Consider the following 22,638-nt stretch of genomic DNA (forward strand, 5'->3'; position numbering starts at 1 on the left):
GTGTTAGGTGTCCTATTAATGTCACTAGCTCCTGCCCTATACCCCTCAGGCTCTCTTGTGGCCGAATAGTATTCAGCCCTATGTCCATGAGGTGGTATGGCATGATTATAATGTGTTGCTGGTGGGGCACCATAATGTTGCTGCGATGAATGTGGGAACTGTGCGTATTGCGCAGCTCTCGACTCTGCGTATGCATATCCGGACGGTCCGGCGTAAGAGGCCGAATGGTCCGCGACCTGGCCAAATGGTCTGAAGGTATATCCAGATTGTCTAGCCGTATATGGTGCTACGTGGGTAGTCTCGCACCCAGACCGTCTGTCGTAAAGAACTGGACGGTCCGCGATCGGGCCGAATGGTCCAGGGCTGTACCCGGATGGATCGGCCATATATGGCGTGACTTGGGCAGTCTGCGCATGGACTCGTGTAGAGTCAGATGGTCCAGCGTAATACGTCGGCCGGTTCATGCCATATCCGGACGGTCCGGCGTGATGCACCGGACGGTCCGTGATGGGGCCGAAGTGTTCAGGGTTGTACCCTGATGGTCCGGCCATGTACGGTACGACCTGAGTGTTTTGTGTGCGGGCCTGCATCTGGTCGGACGGTCCGGCGAAATACGCCGGACGGTCCGCGGTATAACCGGACTGTCTGAGATGATGCTCGGACGGTCCGGTCGCGTCCAGTACCTGCCGCGTGCCTAGTGGTTGCGGCTGTGATGGTGACACGAAAGCGTGCATCGGCATACCATATGATGGCTGGGTCAAAGGTGACCCGTTTATAGCCGATGTGTTTGACGTGGGTGGCACTGTATTAGACTCTCGCGATGGAAAATTAGGAGCAGCTGATTTCTCGTATGCACGTAAATGCATTTTAATAGATTCATCTACATATCGCTTTAACTGATCTCCTCGTTGATCCATGAAAGTCGTAAGAGATAGATCTGGAGTACTTACAGCAGGACCCTGCAGTGGAGGTAGGAGAGATTCCATATCGATCTCCCCTTGACGGACGATCTTCTGGTGGCGATCCACCGTGAAGTGTGACAAGTACTTGTCCGCCGCCTCCTTGCGCCGTTCGGAGAGTTTATGCAGCAATTCCGCCTCTTCCTTGTCGCGTTGTTCGTTCCATTGCCGCATCACCTCCTTCTCATCGTGCATTACGAGGTCTTCAAAGGGCTTTTGGTCATCAGCCGGGAGCGCCTCCATGGCCGGCTTGATGATGTTGGTAGTGGAGATCTTGGTGTGATCCTTAAAACCGGCCATTTATGGGCCGATTTTTAGCAGATCTAGACACCTATTCCCCAGCGGAGTCGCCAAAAGTATGTTGACGCTTTTTCGGAGCGCCAATCACTCAAGAAGAACCGGCGGCGGTGCCCTCTGCACAGGGGCGGACGGTCCGCGCGCAGGGGCCGGACGGTCCGCGGCCTGGTGCGAGGCGGCGGCGCTCTCTGGTTAGACGCGGACGGTCCGCGGCACAGGGCCGGACGGTCCGCGACCTAGTGCAGGAGCTCGGGTTCCCTGCCTGACGGCCGGACGGTCCGCGCTCTAGGGCCGGACGGTCCGCGCGTGCGCAGGGGCGGCGGAAGATCGCCGGCGGCGCCTGGATCTCGCTCCCGGGAGGGACCCCGTCGGGGAGGAGAGATCCTAGGAGTTGTCTAGGCTCGGGCCGGCCGACCTAGACTCCTCTAATCGACGTAGAGTCGAGGAGAGGCAGAGAATTTGGGGATTGGAATACTAAACTAGGGCTAAACTAGAACTAGACTAGAACTACTCCTAATTGTGCTGAAAATAAATGCGAGATAGAAGTTGTATTGGTTCGATTGTTGGGGGTCAATCGGCCGTAGCCCTTCATCTATATAAAGGGGAGGTCTGGATCCGTTTCCAACTGATTTCCGAGTTAATCCCGCGGTTTTAGGTAACAAATCCCGCGAGAAACTAGGAACCCTAACTGACTCTGCGCACGCGCGGACCGTCCGCGCCACCACCGCGGACGGTCCGGACCGCGGACCGTCCGGCCTCCGGGCCGGACCGTCCGCACGGTCATTTTGGGTTCGAACAGAGTCCCAACGAGGTTAGTAAATGTAGTGATGAAATTAAGTTTTGTACGAAGTTTGTAAATTTAAGGACCTGTTTTACATAACTATTGGAGAAGAGTTTTCTCTGAAAAATTCTTAAATTTATATTTAGGGAGTTGTTTATATAACTATTGGCATTTGAGATGCTCTAAGGAAGCGAAGGAAATAACTTGGCGGCGATCCTAGTCGACAACCGTTGAATTCGTGAGAATCAATCATTCTGTAGGAGTAAAAAAATAAAATAAAATATGCATTTCCTCGTTCCTATACGCTTAAATTAGACGACCCTGGACTGGAACCAGGAACTAGGAAGGGGCACCGATGTCATTTGCGAAGCAACAACAACATGCGTGAGGACGACCAAGTCAAACGTTGCGTCGCGTTGCCTCGCCGGCGGGCCGGTCCCACCAAGACGTGGCGCCATGCAAGTGCGTCGTCGACCCTCTTCTCTCTCTCTCTTGTAGTCTTGTTCCTGTTATCTCTCTCGGCTGTCCGCTGCCCCGTGATCTGAGCGCGTTTCTCTCCCGTCCTCTCTTCTCCCTCTCCCGCAACAAACACCTGCTATCCGGTCTCCCTCTCCCCTGCCATCTCTCTCTATCGCATTGCTTGCGCGAGCGCAGAAGGCACACACGTACAGCCATGGTGATACCTCCTCCTCCTCCTCCTCCTCCTCCTGATCTCCTCTCCTCCTCCGGCCTCCGTATACCTATAACTAAAAGATGATCATCGTGCGATGCAGGCGAACTCGTCGTCCGGCCTGGCGGTGAGCGACGAGTGCAAGGTGAAGTTCCGGGATCTGAAGGCGCGGCGGAGCTTCCGGTTCATCGTGTTCAGGATCGACGACAAGGACATGGAGATCAAGGTGGACCGCCTCGGCGAGCCGAACCAGGGCTACGGCGACTTCACCGACAGCCTCCCCGCCGACGAGTGCCGCTACGCCATCTACGACCTCGACTTCACCACCGTCGAGAACTGCCAGAAGAGCAAGATCTTCTTCTTCTCCTGGTAATTATTCCATTTAATTCGTCCATCTACACGTACATACATTGATACATATATATAGTGCAGCAACGAACGTCGATCGAAAGTGTATCTGACTGAAAAACGATTAGGTCCCCTGATACTGCACGCACCCGGAGCAAGATGCTGTACGCCAGCTCCAAGGACAGGTTCAGGAGGGAGCTGGACGGCATCCAGTGCGAGATCCAGGCCACCGACCCCAGCGAGATGAGCCTCGACATCGTCAAGAGCCGGACCAACTGATCGTCATCGTCCTACTATCAAGCAACACGATCGACCACCACCTCGATTATATATGCATCATTATAGTATCGTTTATTAATTTCAGACCCACCCACTGCTAACCACATCGTCCACGAGAGATTATATTCATCCGTGGACTACGCTCTCGATCTTACAATTTGAAACCTTTCTATTTTCCTAATTACTATGTATTCCAGGTTCATTTTGATTGTGACCATTCTTCAGTTCTTTCTGTAAGGATCGGAGCATATTATATACTCTATGTGGCTATGCCAATTATATTGTTGGGTATAAGAATGCATTTTGTTTCTGTAATACGGAAAAATATATTTTCTTTAAGCAACAACAAGGTAAAAACTTGCCTCGTTGCATATTTTCTTTATGTCAATCTCCTTTTGTTCGTTGTATGATCCTCTGTTTGGAAACTGAATACTGATCGAACAACTGATCAGGAGTTAAAACATATTGTAAATATATATAAAAACTTGCTGTGTACAACTCTTCTTTATTGTATAAGTTTCTTGAGGTAACCGAAATAGATAGTAAATCCCAATACAAATAGATTCCTCCGTTACTAACTAATCTGAACATAAATGCTAATAAAAAAAGTATAAATTTCTATCTGCGTATGTACCTTGACCTTACCTTTATTCTATTAACTCCTGATTTTCTATTCAGATTTTGAACGGTCTGTTACTTCCTTTCTATTCTGTTCTGGTTTCGTCGTCGTTTGTTTCCGAACGGTCTGCTACTTCTGATTTTCTATTTGTTCTTACGTTTGGTTTTGCCGTTCTAGTTTCTTGCGTTTTTCCATATAAATATAGAAACACAAAATAAATGTAATGTTGTAGATACTTGAACTATCGATCTTTTCCTTTAAAAAATGATATTGCTACCACTAATGTAGTTTTAATTAGGAACAAAACTTACAACCAATGATCAACTAATGAACCGGTCTAGAACAGTCTATATGGACATGGTGAGCAAGCGTACGTAATTCCGGGAAGCACTTGTCGTCCGGACGCAGGCTACATTACTACATAGTAGCAAAACAAATTTTATTCCGATAATATTGGTTGCTATACAGACCTCTGCAGACAAAAATAAAGAAAAAAGGGCTTTTATTACAGAACCAAAGACGTGTTACACCCAGGCTCGCCCTTAGCTATACACATACTTTTCTTATAAGCTTTTATAGCCAGTAAACGTCACACTTATATGTTGTATTGACGTATCTACTATTGCATCAGCAGAAGATTATTCACAGTCGCGTTTATGTTGTTTGTCCTCATCAAATCCTACATCAAGAAGTGAGAACGAAAACAAGGAAAGGAGTCAGTGTATGTAAAGTCACAAGAACTAACTATGACCAGAGTTGTGCGAGACAGACACATACCTCTAAGATTAGCTCATCAGGGATATGAGGTAGAACTTCCCGCACTCTATCTACCATAGTGAGTACCTCCGAAAGACTCCCGTTGCTTATGCCTGCACTACCACGGAGCCGCAATCCAGAAGCAGATGCAGTGCCGGAAATCGAGGAAGTGGAAGGAACAAGAGAGGACCCTGCCATCGGTTCAGGCCATAGGTTCCAGGTACCATCAGCATGCCCATAATTGTCGGTGACAGAAGCCAACTGCGTCATCATCATCTGAACTCCAGTAAGACCTACTGACCTCACTGCACTGGAGGAACTCGGATGGTCCATCACAGGGCTTGACCACGGTGGAATCCAGCTAGCATCCAGACCAGCACCTCTGTACCACCGACAAAGGAACAGATCAAGGAACCAAAAGATTAATATCGTTGATGCAAAACTAACCCATATAATCTGAGATTTTTAGTGAACATGCTAGCTACAGATTTGATCTGTTGTTGTTTGAGCATGTTGCCCAAATTCATTCCCTACATGCCTACATCAGCAGTACAAATGTAGTAACGTTGGCCCTTGGGCTCCTGACTAATGTTTCGTACAGATGCAGTGAACCTAAGAAAAAGACAAATCCCAAGATCAGCTACCAGATGATCTTACACCATGTTGATTTCCTCCTCATCTTATATTATCACTGATGAATCGGAAAGAAGACATACATTAACCCAAATGCTCATGCAGCTAGTTAACTGTATCTACTAAAGCAATCTTTCTAGGACTGATGTACAACATCAAAATGGGTATCTTTTTACCAGTACTTTCCCAAATGCAATAAATTGCATATTCCGCTATACTCTGATAAATTAACTGCTATGTTAAGACTGGTTCCATTGCAGCCAACCCTTACCGACCACCACATCAGCTATCGACCACACAACTGACCACGCTATCGCCATCATCGGCCCTTATCTACCACAGCGCTCCAGTCCACAGCCTTTACCATCAGCCTACCGCCACCTCAACACCACATCACCTTTTCTTTTACAGACTTTATAATTAAACATGGTGTTTTATTTGAAATAAAAATACACTAACCACATAATTAAGCAAATTAAAATCACATATTCATAAAAACAATTAAAAATACAATACTTTAAAAATTACATAACTCCTAAAAATAAAATTCAATTTCTATGGTCTAGATCCTAGATATGTTCCATTAAATCATTTTGGAGCTGATCATAGACCGTATGAAGGATGGCTGCAAAGCTCGTCGGTGCTTCGGAGGGTAATGGTTGGTGTTATAACGAAGAACTCGACTATCTCGTAGTCATCCACATCGTATGGTCCTCTATGCTCATCCTCATTGATCATGTTATCCTTAATGATAGGGCTGGACGAAATGCTCGTGGCTTGTTGGCTTGCTCGGTTCATGTTCAGCTCAGATCGGCTCGTTTGGATTTTTTCACGAGCTGAGTTGACATCCTAACTCAGTTCGTTAACGAGCCAGCTCGGTTCGTTAACGAGCCAGCTCGCGAGCTAAACGAGCTACCACATTCCAACAAAACAAAATTATATGCATATCATTTACAGAATAATTGATGAACATGTTATATATATGTGAGGTGTCTATGGCTTATGAGTTAAACTAATGATTAATGAACTATGTCTATGTGTTAATTTGGTCTATGCAAATATAATTGTGGGTTAAACTGATGAACATGTATGTGAATTGATGAGTGATGAATTATACTAATTTGGTGTTACATTGACGTGGCTTGTGAAACTATGAGTATAAGTACTATTTTCTATTGTTAAATTAGTTTGAAATTAACTAAAAATTAATTATTATGTACATATTATTTTTTTCTGCTCTGGCTCGCGAGCTAAACGAGCCAGCTCGAGCTCGTAAATGAGCCAAGCCGAGCTGACTCTGTGGCTCTTTAACTTAACGAGCCGAGCCGAGCTGGCTCGTTAGCTTAACGAGCCGAGCTGGCTCGTTATCCACCCCTACTTAATGATCATGTTGTGCAGAAAGATACATGCACGCATATCACGCTGAGTACTTGGTGGAAAAAAGAACGACTTGGGTTAGTGAGAATATAGAAGCGAGCCTTGAGGACCAAAATGCTCTCTCTAGGTCCTTTAGTGCGTCCTCCCGTCATGCAACAAACATCCGCTACTTTGGAGTCTGGGAGGGAAATGGTCTTCACAAACATCAGCCACCAGGGGTACATGCCATTGGTGAGGTACTCTTGGTTGTACTCATGTCGTTTCACCATGAAGTTCACATTTGATCTTTCTCCCTTGAGCACACCAGTGAACAACACCGGATGGTTGAGCATATTGACGTCGTTATTCGACCCCACTACCCAAAAATCATGCCAAATACACAAGCCATACAAGGCAACCGCCTCAAGCATGATGGTCAGTGATGCAATGTCCCCCCTTGTAGACTGTCCTTTCCATCCAATTGGACAATCCCCTCTCCTCCCCCTTACCTAAGAGTCGCCTAAGATCGTCAATGGTAGGACGACGACTATACTCCTCACCAAAACATGAAATAACACCCCTACAGAAATGTTCAAGGCATTTTAAGGCCGAGCTTTTCCTCATTTTGATATACTATCAATGGAGTCAGCAACACTACTGTATGCGAGGATGCGGAGGACATCGATACATTTTTGGTGGATGGAAAAACCATTGTGGTTGAGTGCAACGGTTCTAAAAGTGAAGTAGGGGGAATAGCCACCCAACCTCTCCAAGGTTTGAAGAAAGAGACTCCTACACATGCAGTACCTTCGATGAAAGTAGATGCACGAGTAGTTGAAGTAGTCTTGCATCAACCGGTCGTGGGCGACTTCACGACCCCGGTCGATGTAGCTCTGATGTTGTCTTTCGCCTCCTCGTTGAAGACCCAGAGGGCAAGTTTATCGCAACATCCATCATAATTTGATGTAGCATATTGAGTACCTCATCTTTGGTCATCTCAACGTTCGAGCTCGAGGAGACATGGCGACAATAATTTAGTGGGGTGAAACGAGAGTAAGGAGTGCAATAGGTAAGAGCAATTTAGAGAGTAAGGGGTGTGAATGAACTCAAACTCTCCCCCTCTATTTAATAGAACAGATTCCAGGAATTTATTTCAATTTTTTTTATTTTTTTGAAATCCAAAAAATGACACGAAATAATCGGAAACCGCCACATGGTACCAAGCAGTCGATATCGACTGATCTAGTTTGGTATCAACCGGGTCTCCAGCATGTGGGTCAGTATCGTCCGGTTAGGTTCCAACACGATCGGTATGACCGATCCGACTGATCTGCAGCTCCACCGATCAACATTGGGGCCGGGCCGATCGATACCGCCCGCCCGCGCCGCCATGTCATCGAGCGGCTTCGACCACTGTTGAACCCAACCTAATGTAGCTAGTGCCCCCATTCACATCTTTAATTCAGTATTATGGTGAATGCAGTGAAAAAACAAAATAAGATAATAGAAAAGACCTAGTACTGATACATACCTCCAAACAGCATCTGAAGGGTTCTGCTGTTCAACAGGATGTTCATTACCAGGAACTCTCTGCTGATTCATCCCCATAGTAAGTTGTTCCGCAATTCGCTGAACATTTGCTACCTCCGCAGTTGTAGACCTTCTTTGCCCTTCAGATGACAATAAGAGCGGTCTCCGACAAGTTGGACAGGAGTAACCTTCCATTAGTCCTTGATCCAACCTAGACATAACAATGTTATTTCAGGATAAAACAAAAATTGTGATGATTTCCATGTAGATACTGCATACAATCAATGCTACTAATTCAGCTAACGCCCCTTTCTTTAGAGGGAAAATCTTCCAACACTACTACTTCCATAGCTCAAGCTACTAATTCATAATTTCCCCTGTTCATATGCATACAAACTTCAATTTCATTGAGATAAAATGGATCATATCAATTATGCCCCAGCCACCCTATCGGAGGCTGGTGAGAATCCAATCGAGTCATCAATGTTTTGGCAATAAAATTTGACACCTCTAGCATATTGCCATTACATCGGCACAAGGAATTGTACGAGGATGACCAAAATTCATGGGCACGCCAAAATTTCGGTAGCAAACTAAGCTACATGCATAGACACTAGGATTACCAACTTTTTGTGTATTAAGTTAGCCCAACCAAAAATACCCTGCCCCGTTTGGATCCTTGGAATTGAATTCCATTCTAATAATAGTAATTTAGACACGTTAATTAAGCTAATATAGTTTTATGCAAAATATATTTATATACTATTATTAGCAAGATGTTGGAGATATTTATGTGCTACATTTTTATTATAGATGAGCCGAAAAGTGTCCAATAAGTTGCAGAGTATAAACATATTCTACTCATACATAAAATTATTTCTCATCCTCCACCACATGAATTTGAGATAGACTTATATATGAACTTTGGAAAGTGGTGGAATATGTTCCTTTATTAAGTAAATTCTAATTCCTCCAAAATGAATGGATCCAAACGGCCCCTAAAGTTCCCTTTCTTCACATATCTCATTACAACAACAAAATTAAGAATCACGTCAGGAGCACTGGTCACAGCATCAGCTAGCCAATTACAGGAATATAAGCAGCACTTCCTCAAGCAAACAGCAGGAGCATCATTTCTGGAGCATACAGAATAATACTCCCTCCATTCCAAATTACAGGTTGTTTTGGCTAGACATAGCATAGATCTAAGTGCACAGCAAAACCTATGTACATTGAAAAGCCAAAACCGCCTATAATTTAAGATGGAGTAAGCTGAAAGGGTTGTATTATGAACATAACCTATTAACTGTACTGCTATCAAGAGATAATTACACTATATATGAAAAGTAAGGGCATACCATGACCGCAAACAAGCTAGATGAAATAGATGGTTGCATGACAACTTTTTAGCTCGACCCATTGGTCCCTGCAGGTTGCAGGAGCAAGAAAAGGGTTCAGATATTTGAGGACTGAAGCCCCATGTGATTCTATAGATCTAGGTAATTGTTTACCCTGCAGATGGCACACTCATCATCATATGCACAAATTTCATCATACGTAGCATCTGGAAGTGCTCCATCGAGTGAACTAAGTGCCTTCCGTAACTTGATGTGAGCTTTAATCCTCTTCAAAAAGGAAACTATAAGAGCCTGGAAATGTTTCAAATGAATGGTATCAACACACTGTACATATAAAAATATTATGTAAATGTCAGAATAATATTCACTTGTTAAGTAAAAGGTCACTTACACGCGAGTTCAATAAGAGAACTGCATCAACCAGATGAAACGCCATACCACGAAGCCAAAATATCATCGAGTAATGACCAAGTGACATCAACAAGCTTATCAAATCAATGGCAAAACCAAAGTTCCTAGTAAGCTTGCCCCTCCATTCAGAAAAAGATCCTGCAATTACGAAGAAAGACCAGATCCTGGTGAAGTGATAAGAAAAAATCAAGTGGATGAACCGCAATTGAACTGACATGCTCCAATAGACAATGAAGCACAGTTTACAGACAGATCAAACAAATAAAACCAGTAACAAATGTGCAATGAAAGAGCTGATCTTTTTTAAAATGTGTCCAACCATGAAAATGCCACCACATTGGCCGCTGAGATGACCTCAGATAGCAAATGTGAATACCAATTGTTATTGCCTTTATATTTTTAAAGTCAAGTAAAACTATAATATTCCCACAGTTTATAAAAGGTGGCTGTTTTAGTTTTGCCCGATCTTTGGCCATCAATTTCTATAAATTAATATAGTTGTGAAAGGGCATCTAGCCTAGTGGTTAAGGGCTTCCGAGTAGCACCTCCAAGTCCTGGGTTCGATTCCCCTAGGAGCAGGGGCGGATCCACATGGGGGGCAAAGGGGGTCGTGCCCCCCCCCCCAATTTTTGGTACCTCTTATAGATAATGTTCATTTACTTTAAGTATAGAAAAATAAATAGAAGTTTTAGGTAAACCAAATCAGTTATGTTCTAGGTCCCCTAGTTGGATCAATTCAGTCCTCCTTCTCAGTACAGTCCTTGCATCCATCTGTTCGATCCCATTCTTTCCAACGCCACATGAACCAATCTGTCTCGATGCCCCGTTTCTGACGCTGCCCACCTCTGTCACCTTCCTGATGTGTGTTGTCGTCCAACCTTGACCCCCTTCCTGACGCCTAGGGATGAAAACGGTTTCAGAATTTTTCAGTTTTTCGGAAATCGTTTTTGATTTTTTTTTCCGACCGGATCCAGCGGTAACGGTATTTTTCGAAAACGGAAACGGTTATCAAAATTTTATGCTGGAATCGGTATCGAAATCGGTATAACGTTCTATCGACCGTTTTGTTCGGTTACCGATTTTAATCGAAATTTACCGAATTTATACCTCAAAATTTTCCGAATCCAAAAATAAATTAGGTGGTCAAGGCCCACATTTCCTAGGCTAGACCAAGCAACTACCGTGCTGCTAAACCTTCTTATATAGAAGAGCATGTGCCTCTTCTTAGCTAAGCAAGGTGAGACAAATCACAGTAGTGTTGCATCTGTGCATAGCGCTACTGGCCAGAGCTGGGCAGGTGGGCCATTGTTTGCTAGCCGAGGTGGGCTGCCTCATTCCTATAGCGTGCATGCGTGTCATGTGCGATATATGTAGAGAGAGAGAGACATAGTTTAAGTGTGTGTACATATATATTTATGTATATATAATATATTTATGTATACATACATAAATAAATAAATATGTGTGTATATGTATTTTTATGTGTATATATGGATATATATTGTGTATTGTACATTTGTACTTGTTTCTAATATCGAGTTGCTCGAGTGACGTACTAGGCACTTTTTTTAATATAGTCGGAGCAAGAAAAGATTGAACTATGAGTCTGTGAAAGTGTGATCTTTATGAATTTGTTATATTGTGAAGAATTGTGGACTTGTGATCTTTGCGATCTTTGTTGTATTGTGAATTTGTTATATTGATATGTTTACCGGTCGTATTTTAGATTTCGATCGTTACTGGTGTATTTTACGTATCGAACTTTCGTTTCCAATGTTTCCGAAGTACCGACATCGTTTCCGTTTCCGGAGTTACCATTCCGATTTCGTTTCCAATAAAAAAATATGAAAACGGTAACGGTTTTGGTGTTTACCGATCGTTTTCATCCCTACCGACGTCCCATCTCCGACAGACGGCGAGTTTAGCAAACCAGCGAGCGTTAATTCTCTGCCGGAGAGGTCGCTGACCCCGCCTCCTTCCTGATGGCCCCACACTTCGAGAAGATCAACAGACTAATATTTGAAAAGGTACACATAGTTTGGATTCGGTCAACAAAAAGTTAGCGGTATGTTTGCTTCTTTTGTTCATATAGTTTTCAGGCTTGGTTAAAAAAATCCCCTCTTGTGCCCCATCCGCTCTCGGGGTTACGATGTCATGTGCGCCACCCTCTAGTTGGGCCGTTGCAAAGTGGACGGTTGACGCCGGCCTATTAGTGATAGGGGGCGGGGTTCGGGGATTTTCTCGATCGGGACCATTGTTTCGGTCGGACAGTTTTTCCCTCCCCGGCCGAGTTATTTTTAGATCATAAGACTTCGGCCTTTAGATCCACCATGAGAAATATTTTTGTAACATATAAATGCTTGACTTACGACAAAGCTAGAATTGCAAGCTTTGTGAAATAGAGGGAGTAGTTCAGTAGCATGAAACAATTTTCAGATTGGAGTGCTCATATTTTCAAAGCTGGCCTATATTTCAAAAAGTTATTGCAAGTTTAAGTTCAAATTTAAACTCCTTAACTGCATGCATTGTAGGATGACGCCATTATTTAGTGGTATTCCTCTCATAATCATGAAGTTGAGAAAGAATCAACCACAAGATTTGCAGATCAAATAACTTGTAAACTGTTAGAGTGGACGCACCAACCAGTTCAACCCAAAAGCTTAAGCTATTGGGAGAAGGTAGGCAATCCACTTATACACTTCAATACCCACAGTCATGGGCAGCGCAAACTTAGAAATAAAGAGACGGAGGCACAAATTAAGCCTCTGTCTTGAGAGTCGAGACACCATGCTCTGGTACCATGTTAGAGTGGATGCGCTAACCAGTTCAACCCAAAAACTTAAGCTGCTAGGAGAAGGTAGGCAATTCAGTTATACATTTCAACACACACCACATTAGTTAATTAACTGTAGTAACTAAACTCATAAGCTTATCAGGATGAGGAAATAGCAGTTTATCACCTGCTGCTTGCTTATAAGATTTCTGTAAATCAAGGAAGTCTGCACCACTTTCCATTAGATGCTGCTGCCAGATGTCAAATAACTGAAACCCATGCACCATAATAGACTGCCAACAGAAATCAATGTGAGATAAGTCATGAAGAGACTCAGAAGTACTGAACATCCGTAGTATGCACACAAGCCTTCATCACAGTTTTTAAAATTCACAGCTTATCATTACTACGTATACAGATTTGGGCGACAAGCTCCACCAGAATTTTATGTGCATTGGTTTTCTATCCATGTTGCAACTTGTAGGATGTGATCATCCATGCACAGTTTGTATTCATAGGGCTTATAATATGAATCTCTATGACTTGATGATCTGTTGAATGTTTTACATGTACTTTCTTTATTTAAAGATAATTAATTGTGAATGATAAATAGGTCCACTATAAAGATATGTATATGCGTGTATAGCTTTGTACTCACCCTGTACACCAAGCCATACTGTCTACATAACGAAAGCTCACACCCTAGTGGGTGTCTAGTGTTTCCCTAATTCTCTACATGGTATCGTTAGTCCAGGCCTAGCCCTGGCTCCTCCCCTCCAGTGGCCCCCTCCCCCCGCCTAGTTGTTGGTCCTTTCCCTAGGGCGGTGGCAGCTCCCTTCCCCTCTGTACCAGCAGCCTCTCCCTCCCTGCCATATCTTTGGTTGAAGCCACCACCGCTCCTACTTCAGGTCGTTGTCACCCTTGTTCTAATGGCGCCACCACACTCTAACTGTCACCCTTGTTCTAATGGTGCCACCACACTCTAACGACTCCCCACAGCCGGCCTCCTCGAGGTGGGTCCTCAGACCAACACCACCTTCGCTCTACTCCATGTGTCCCAACCATCCCAAGTGTGGGATCAAGCAAGGCTGTTCTTGCCCTCAACCAACTCTCTTTCCAGAACACTGGGCCCTCGGTGATGGACTTCGGAGCCTCCAACAATATGACGTCTGACGGTGGTATAGTCCACACTTCCTATCACCCGTCATGGACAGTCCGCCCTCCGTACTCCTCTTTCCAATTCCGACCTAAACAATATTTTACTTGTCCCCTCTATCATCCATAATCTTCTTTTTGTACATCAATTCACTCGTGACAACTCTTGTTCCGCATAGTTTGATGCCTTTGATTTTCTGTTAAGGATATCACGACACACCACATGATTCTTCGCTACAATAGCTCAGGCAACCTCTACACCATCCCAGCAACACCCACCCCTATCAACCCTCATGTCGCCCTCACCATCACGTTGTGCCATTATATTATGGGCATCCTAGTGTCGCCTCATGACTACTCTTAGAAAGAGTTCACATATCTCATGTAATAAAGTAGTGTAATTTTCCCTCTACCATGCTTGTCAGGGAAACACCCATGTCTACCGTTCACTAGCTCGTCATCGCATACCTCCACTCCCTTTGAGTTGTTACACGGTGATGATTGGACATCACCTATTCTTGGTATTTTTGGTTGTCGCTACTATCTTGTGCTCATTGATGATTTTTCACACTATTGTTGGCTCTTTCCACTTAAAAGCAAAACTGATGTGTGCCACCACATTGTCAGCATTCTCACCTACATTAAAAACCAATTCTAGCTCCCTGTCAAAGACATTCAGGCTGACAACGGGCGCGAGTTCATCAACAACACTCTCAGCTCCATTCTTGATTCTTTAGGCATCCACCTTCGTTTTTCCACCCTTATACATCACAACAGAACATGAAAGCAGAACATGCCATTCACACCCTAAACAATGTTTGTCGTACCCTCCTGATCCACGCTCACATGCCACCCCCATAATGGGTCGAGGTTGTCCGCATTTTCGCCTATTCCTCAATAGGCGTCCCTGCTCGGCCATCGGCAACTTCATTTCATGTGAGCGCCTCTTTCATCGTTCCCCTAATTATAGCCCCCTACACGTGTTCGGATGCATATGCTACCCGAACCTTACAACCACCACATCTCAAAAGTTGGTGTATGTTCCATAATGGCTATTGGTACCTTGATCTATCTTCTAGGCATGTCATCATCCCCGAACATGTTTTGTTTGATGAGTCCTCCTTCCCCTTCGGACACACTATCAAAGCCTCTCCTGCTTTGGCTTTTGACTTTCTCATGTAGGATGATCATCATCCGGTCGCTCCGCCATCAGGCGTAGAGTAGTCGTAGGTCCCCCGGGCATTACGACCCATCCATCCTGCTATGTAGCCCTATTGCGCGCAACGCTGCAGCGGGACAGACAACCGACGCAGCCGGGGCAACCCCTGTTGCTTCATCTAGGCCTGTCGACCTCTTGCGGCTGCTGGACTTCATGTGGCCAATTAGCCAGGTGTTGGTCGGTTCAGCCTAGTATACCAGCGTCGGCCTCCTCCAGCCCTGACTGCTCTAGCACCACCTCCAGGGCGCTTCAACATCGTCTATGGTCACCATCCATGCCTGCAACGGTCCATAGTCCCCAGCCCTCTTCGCGACTCTCGGGAACAATTGGACAGCTCCAGGCTTTGGCATCTCATGTCCAATGCAGGGTCCCCAGTCAACTCCAGCTTGGTGTCTCCAAGCGTCCCTAGCCCCCTCTATCACCTGTCACATCCATGATGACTTGTGGCCGAGCTACCGCCAGAGGGATCAGACCCGAGTTCCACCTCGCCTCCTTGCAACTACCTCGACACTGCTTCACCCATCCCATCCAACTGTCGCAACGTCCTCGCCAATGCCAACTAGAACGACGCGATGGTGGACGAGTATGAGGTCATTTGTGCCAACGACACCTAAAGCCTTGCCCTTGGTCCACGAGGCACCAACATCGTGACGGGCAAGTGGATCGTCAAGCATAAGTTCAATGTTGATAGCTCCCTTGCCTATCACGAAGTGTATTGGGTGGTTTGTGGCTTCTCCCAACAACATGGGATTGACTACGATGAGACCTTCAGTACAAAGGTCGAGCAGGCCACGATCCACGTCATTTTCAGCATCATGGTCTTGCATGCCTTGCCAATCCACCAGCTAGACATGAACGCATTTCTTCACGGTGACCTGGACGAGACCGTTTACTGCCAGCAGCCTCCTAACTTCATCAACCCCTCTGCTCCTGACCAGGTTTGCCTTTTACATAAATCTCTCTATGATCTGCATCAAGCACCTTGCGCCTGGTACCGGTGGTTCACCACTTACATTTGATGCCTCGACTTTCGTCTCCACCTCGTTCGACACCTTATTTTTCTACAAGGAGGGGGCTGAGATAACCTACCTCCTACTATACGTCAACGACATCGTCCTGGCCGCCTCCTCGACGGCTCTTCTTCAGCACATCATTGGTCATCTGCGCTCGGAGTTTGCCATGACTAACCTCAGTGCCTTGTACCACTTCCTCAGCATCTCCGTCTAGCACTCCTCCGATTGCATGTTCCTGTCTCGGCAACAATATGTGCATGATCTTTAGCATGCAGGCATGGCCGAGTGTCACTCCACCACGACACCTATGGAAACTCGGGCCAAGCTCTTTACTTCGGAAGGTGCACCTGCTGCCGATGCCTCTGGTTACAAGAGTCATGTTGGTGCCCTACAGTACCTGACACTAACCCACCCTGACTTGGTGTTTATGGTTCAGCACGTTTGTCTCTTCATGAATGATCCTCATGAGCCTCACCATGCTTTGAACAAGCGAATCTTCCGCTACATGAAGGGCACTCTCTCCTTCAACCTCCACATCGACACTGACTCCATTGACTCGTTCACAACATACTCAGATGCTAACTATGCAGGATTCCTAGACTCCAAGCGGTCTACCTCTGGATACTATGTTTGCCTCGTGAGAACTTGGTCTCCTAATCGCCCATCGGACAGACCACTATCTCCTGCTCCAGCGCCGAGACAGAGTATTGTGTTGTCACCCACGTTGTGGCGAGTGTTCTTGACTCTGACAGATTCTCCACGAGCATGACGTCCTGCTTGCTAGTGCGACCATTGTCTATTGTGGCAATGTCAGTATTTATCTACATGATACCCAATCTGGTTCATCGCCGGTGCAGCAAGCACCTCAAGATTGGCATACACCTGGTCCACGAGAAGGTGGCTTTGGATCAGGTCCACATGCTTTGTGCCCCGTCTTCGCACTAGTACGCGAACATCATGACCAAGGGCTTGCCTACACAGTTGTTCATTGAGTTTAGGTCAGATCTTTGCGTCTAGGATCCTCTCGATACGACTGTGGGCGGGTGTTAAAGATATTTATAGGTGTGTATACCTTTGTACTCACCTTGTGCACTAAACCATACGATCTATACAATGGAAGGTCACTCTCACTCCCACGATGGGTGTGTGGTGTTTCCCTAATTTGCCACATCCACATAGTGTTTCAGATTGTAACAATAGTTTATTTAAGACCCATAGCAACAGATTAACAGACATGTAGTGTTAACCAAAATCAAGCTTCCAAGCCAAATGGTCAATGGAAAGGACTCAACGAGTGACATCTACCTGCAGTGTATCAAAGGCAATACTAAGTGGCTCAAAGAACAGGAGCCAAAACAACTTGGAATTACAGAAGCTGCAAAACCCTGCACAGAGCCACATCCTGGAGAATAGATAATAAACCACTGGTGAGTCCATTTTAACAGGAAGAACATACTAAAACAAATAGTCCTAAAGGTTGTAAAAATGCAAAATATTATAATGTATAGAGGCAGACTTAATATAGTAAATTGTACATTGTAAGAAATAAAACAATAAGCATAGACAGCAAAAGGATTCTCCATTAATACATGATACTGTTGGACTGCTGGTACCATATATGGAAGGGTGTGTAAACAGATAAAATGTCATGATGAAATGCAATACTAAAGGATTGCCTTGTTCATATTGAAAAATGACCACTGTGCTATATGCAGGTATATAAATGGCTAATACAAACTAACCAGGGAATATTACCAAAGTAGATCAGCTGATAAAACCAGAAGCAATGCAGAGTACACACGAAAATATTTTGAAGGAGTCACTGAGGGAGAAGCATTGAGCTTCTCTAGACGTTCTCTGGCCAATGATTGAAACATCTGGATGTGACATGCATTTCAGTTAATGTGATTGGTGGAACTTCAACAAGCACGAGTTGCAGAGTACCTTCAGCGAACAAAGAATGACCAACCAAGTTGACCAAAGGATAATTTGCTGAGAAGTAGGAGGCACAACCAGTGGGAGAAAAGTTCCCTGCAATAGAACTTCGATTAATTGTATTATAAATAGTGTCCTCATCATTAGTCAAATTGCAGACAGCAAGAACATAATGAATGAATGACAAAGGATGACAGCAGAGCTAACAAAAGGTATGTGAAGGATAGCCCATTGCAACTTAATAGCATATTTTGTGCAGCATTTCAAGAATGGCTGTTAAGAGCTAGGATTGATCAAAGACCCCATGTACTGTAGTTGATGGATACATGACATCTATCTAGCATGTATCAACCATACAGCTACTTAGTCATTTTCATTAATAAGCAACTCATTCAGTAGATGTATGTTAAAATTCGTGTTTGTTCTTCTGTTGAGTTGATAAACATGCCTTAAACTATGAAGAACAGTTAGTGCATTGTACACTGACACAGTTACAAACATATCTTTGCAACATTAGAAGTGCAAAACTATAATGAAATTATAACTACTACTTCCAAAGGCACTTCAAGCTAAACAAATATTAAAAACATGCACAATGGCGATTAAGTAAATTGTTTTATACTTCCTCCAATCATAAATACAAGTCCATCTATGTTTGTCCTATGTCAAATTTCTTTTCCAAATTTGATTGGTGATATCTATGAAGATACACTCCCTATGTTCCAAAATGTAAGTTCTTTTAGCTTTGTAAAAATTGTACTAAGTCAAACTTCTCTAGCGTTAACCAAGTTTATAGAAAAGTATTTTTTTTCGAACACGCAGGAGAGCTGCGTATCATTGAATTAAGAAGAAGGGTATAAAATTAGACCAATTACAAACACAACAGAAAAAAAGAAATAAAAAGAAAAAGGAGAAGAAAGAAAACAAACAAGGCCATCCTGCCCCCCACAATCTAGACTCAAACAACATCCTTCCCTTATGAAGTTAGCTACAGAACTCTCTCCTAGATCCCTACATGACACCTGGAATGGGAGTTGTAATAAGGGCAAGATGTTTGGGCCCCGCAAAATTCCAAATAATAATTTCTTCTTCAGCTCTTCTAATAGCACCCTCCAGGCTAGGCATAGCTCTATCAAAAACACATCCATTTTTGTGGTTCCAGAGAGTCCAAAACCCAAGGGTAATCAAGGAATTGAGCCCCTTTTTAGCAATCCCCTGCAACTGCTCACTGCTTCTGCTCCACCACTCCATCATTTTAGTTTCTCCGACCACAGGAGTAAAGGCAGATAAGTTGACCTGTCCCAGCAGCTGAAACCAAAAACTCCTAGCAAAAACACACCCCACCAAAATGTGATCTATGGTTTCTTGCTCTTGGTCAAACAGGACACATTTGTCAGGATGGCTAAGACCTCTCTTCTGCAGACGATCTGTTGTCCAGCATCTTCCAAGATCAGCAAGCCATAAAAAATTTACATTTGAGATGGGACCAGGTTTTCCAAATTTATAGAAAAGTATATTAACATCTAAAATATCAAATAAATGCATTATCGGAATACATTTAATGGTGTATCTAATGAATATTGCTTGATGTTGTAGATATTTGTGCATTTTTTTATAAACTTGGTCAAAGCTAGGGAACTTTGATTTAGGACAAAATGCTAAAACGACTTACAATTTGGAACCAAAGTATATATTAAATGAAATGAGTTATATATTATAAAAAAGTACTTTTCATAATAAGTCTTAGTCATGTCAAGGCTGTGTTCAATCTATATAATTTTTCAGGTATTTCAATATCAAGATTAGCAAAGTTTGACAGATGGGCATATATTTGTGATCAGAGGAGGTAGTAAATAGTAAATTAGAAAAAGGTTATGTTATGCTACAGATATACAAACACTATCAGAGTTCACAACCATTCTGCCACATTATATGTTGATTGATAAAAAGTATGTTGCATTTTTGAAGTAGAAGTTCACTATCATCCATTCATGTTGTTTTGAGTCTCCCTACTCATTAGGGCACTACATTGAAGTGCTATCTTATCAAATATACATAGTTGTTGAAAGTGATTATGCATAGTACATGAATACAGTATGATGTTGAACTTTATACAGATGACAGAATGTTAGAAGGTTAAAACAACTTCATTAGTGTTAAGATCACCAGAAGCAACAAAAAACCCTCAGCTAATTCAGTGTGGTATTTTTTTTCTTAGGATGTTCTGCAGAAGGCACAAAATATATAAGAGAGAAAGTACCTTGTAAATTACATAGTTAATGATGTGCTCCAACACTTTTCTGGTCTCTATAGAAGTTAGCTGAACAAAAAATAGAGTCTGCATGGCAAAAGGAAACAGCATTAACACTGCTGCACCATAAACAATGGAAAGGCAGAAATATGCTTGATATATAGGTAAATTGCAGAATTCAAATTTATCTGTAGAGGTGTTTACACTAGTAAAACAACAATAAGATGTTCAAATGCTCATCTCCCATGTTTAACTCCATCCATAAAAGCATAAAAGTATGCTGCAACTGCATCCAACAATGCACTCACTACAGACAAGACTTTGATACCGAAACGCTTCTATTGCCCCTGAGATTTCTTTACTAATCAGCATTGGTGATAAACATGACATCGTGACTAGCACTCTCCCAAATATCACAATAGTAGTAGTCAATGGCTACCACCGCAGCAATCAAATTAAAAGATCATGAAGCTATCAACTGCCAAGAGGAAATAACATCCAAACCAAGGAGATATGCATCGCATTACAAGGACACTCATTCCTCATCGATACACTCTAGAAATTTTATGTTTTACAGTCAAATAGAACTGCATAAGCCAAGAAATCATAGCTAGATGTGCAATATCTACACTCATTGTGCCATACTATCTACATCAGCTAGCTCATTCCAACATTCCCTTCAAAGAGAAAATCCGGAGTTTGCCAATTCAATCGACATGTTGCTTGTTGCCCACTAAAACCACCTCAATTTGGGTAACCAGCTCCTCAGTTCCAAATTAGGCCAAGTCAAATAAATCTCCAGTCAAAATTGACCCATCAAAGCAACAGATTACGAGCCGCAACAGAAGTGATAGATACAGCTAGTAACACAGAACATGAAACCCAGCTCAATGAGCTAACCAATCGGCAATCGTGCGTCGTGCCTAATCTCCTTCATTGAAACTCACACCAGCACCAATGGTGCCACCCACGAAATTACATCAAATAGAGAAGGAACAGAGGAGCCAAAGTCACCTTGAGCGCGAGGATGATGACGAGGAACACGTGGACCGCCAGATTCGCCAGGAGCGCGACGGTGACCTTTGACCGCAGCACGGCTCCGAGCCAGGCTCCATCCTCGCCCGCGCCAGCGTCGCCGTCGAAGAGCGAGGATGCCCACCACTGCAGCGCGGCGGCGCTGGCCGCCGTAGAGGCAGCCGCGACGTAGAGGCAGTTCACCGCCGCCATGCGCCGCGCATCGGTCGACGCCGGAACGATGCAAAACCGAGCCCTAACCCTAGGGGGTGGCTCCCGATCCTGAGCGGAGCGCGGGGGCGAGGGCTTCGCTTGACGCGCGCGCTTCCGGCACTTTATTCGCTTGGGGAAGGGGAGGGCAAGCGGCGATGCCGCGAGCGATGGCGAGGCTGAGCCTTGACAGGAACGCGAGGAACAGGGGGAAGGGAAGCGGGGACCAAATTATTGCAGCAGCGACGGCGAGGGGGCATACTATTGTATTCCTATATCAGTTTAGCTACGGTACGGCCGTACGGGATAGGATTCATTAATTCAGGATTAGAAGTATTTTGACGGTCATTTACAGTACGTATAATTCTGTCATGTAGCCTGTAGCGAAGCAGGTATGGACAGGAGTACATGACGTATGGCGCGAAACCTTTTTTAGCGGGGGATTTACGTAAATATGACACTTCTGAAAGGTACGGCGCGAGTGTCATACGCCCACGACGAGATGCCGAGATGGGTTTGGGCAAGTGGGTCCCGAGACTCAGTGGGTACCGGAAAGGAATTTCGGTAGGTGAGGCAGGCATGGCCGCAGCCCGCATGGCACTATGGCAGCAGTCAGACAGTGGCACCGTGGGTTCGGAAGTTCGGTTCGGGGGGCGCTGTCGCGTGCCCCGTGACCCAGTCTGGCCGCCGCGCGCCGACACACGGAGACTTCTATTCGGGACCCTCGTTTAATGTGTTCTGCTTCTGCAGTGTATTGTGAAGTGTGAACAAATGTGCCAGATTGTCCGCGTCAGTTAGCCTACAATATGAAATTTGTACGGTAAATAACACGGTTTATAAAATGAAGTTTAAAATAGTATATAAAATAAGAGAGCTAAAAATAAAGAAAAATATGCAAAGTAGGTTTTAACCTTGTTGGCACTAAACCACTCACCAAGCTAATATAGCACACATTTTTTGTGATTTATATTCTATATTCAAGCATAATATAAAGTTTATGTTTAATTGACTAATCAAGCACTGTTTTTTATAAGAGAAGTGGGAATTCTATCAAAACGGTTTATGGATGAA

General features: G+C 44.1%; 2 protein-coding genes across 6 annotated transcripts; one reads left to right on the forward strand and one right to left on the reverse strand.

Annotated features, from left to right (window-relative positions):
- Nucleotides 1-2,691: 2,691 nt before the first annotated feature.
- LOC542584 (actin depolymerizing factor 2) lies at nt 2,692-3,741 on the forward strand. 2 transcript variants are annotated; one of them, NM_001112120.1, is given in 3 exon segments: nt 2,692-2,713; nt 2,811-3,076; nt 3,184-3,441. In NM_001112120.1, coding segments are annotated over 3 exon segments (420 nt in total). In that variant the 5' UTR covers nt 2,692-2,710; the 3' UTR covers nt 3,335-3,441.
- Nucleotides 3,742-4,145: 404 nt separating this feature from the next.
- On the reverse strand, nt 4,146-21,852 carry LOC100284836 (protein binding protein). 4 transcript variants are annotated; one of them, XR_561750.4, is made up of 13 exons: nt 21,358-21,852; nt 20,353-20,430; nt 18,102-18,188; nt 17,913-18,034; nt 17,463-17,559; nt 12,958-13,063; nt 9,978-10,135; nt 9,740-9,877; nt 9,587-9,654; nt 8,230-8,439; nt 5,011-5,091; nt 4,731-4,900; nt 4,372-4,632 (listed from the first exon to the last, which is right to left on the reverse strand). XR_561750.4 is itself a non-coding variant. In NM_001157731.2 (12 exons), exons 1-12 carry the CDS (start codon nt 21,568-21,570, stop codon nt 4,573-4,575), a joined length of 1,698 nt encoding a protein of 565 aa, NP_001151203.2. In that variant the 5' UTR covers nt 21,571-21,817; the 3' UTR covers nt 4,146-4,572. The 4 variants fall into 4 exon arrangements, 1 of the variants encoding a protein (NP_001151203.2); XR_004855973.1 differs by having other exon boundaries at nt 7,506-8,439; NM_001157731.2 differs by having other exon boundaries at nt 4,146-4,632; nt 4,731-5,091; nt 21,358-21,817.
- Between the last annotated feature and the right edge of the window lie 786 nt (nt 21,853-22,638).

This window comes from Zea mays, chromosome 2 (assembly GCF_902167145.1).
Source record: "Zea mays cultivar B73 chromosome 2, Zm-B73-REFERENCE-NAM-5.0, whole genome shotgun sequence".
NCBI lineage: Eukaryota > Viridiplantae > Streptophyta > Magnoliopsida > Poales > Poaceae > Zea > Zea mays.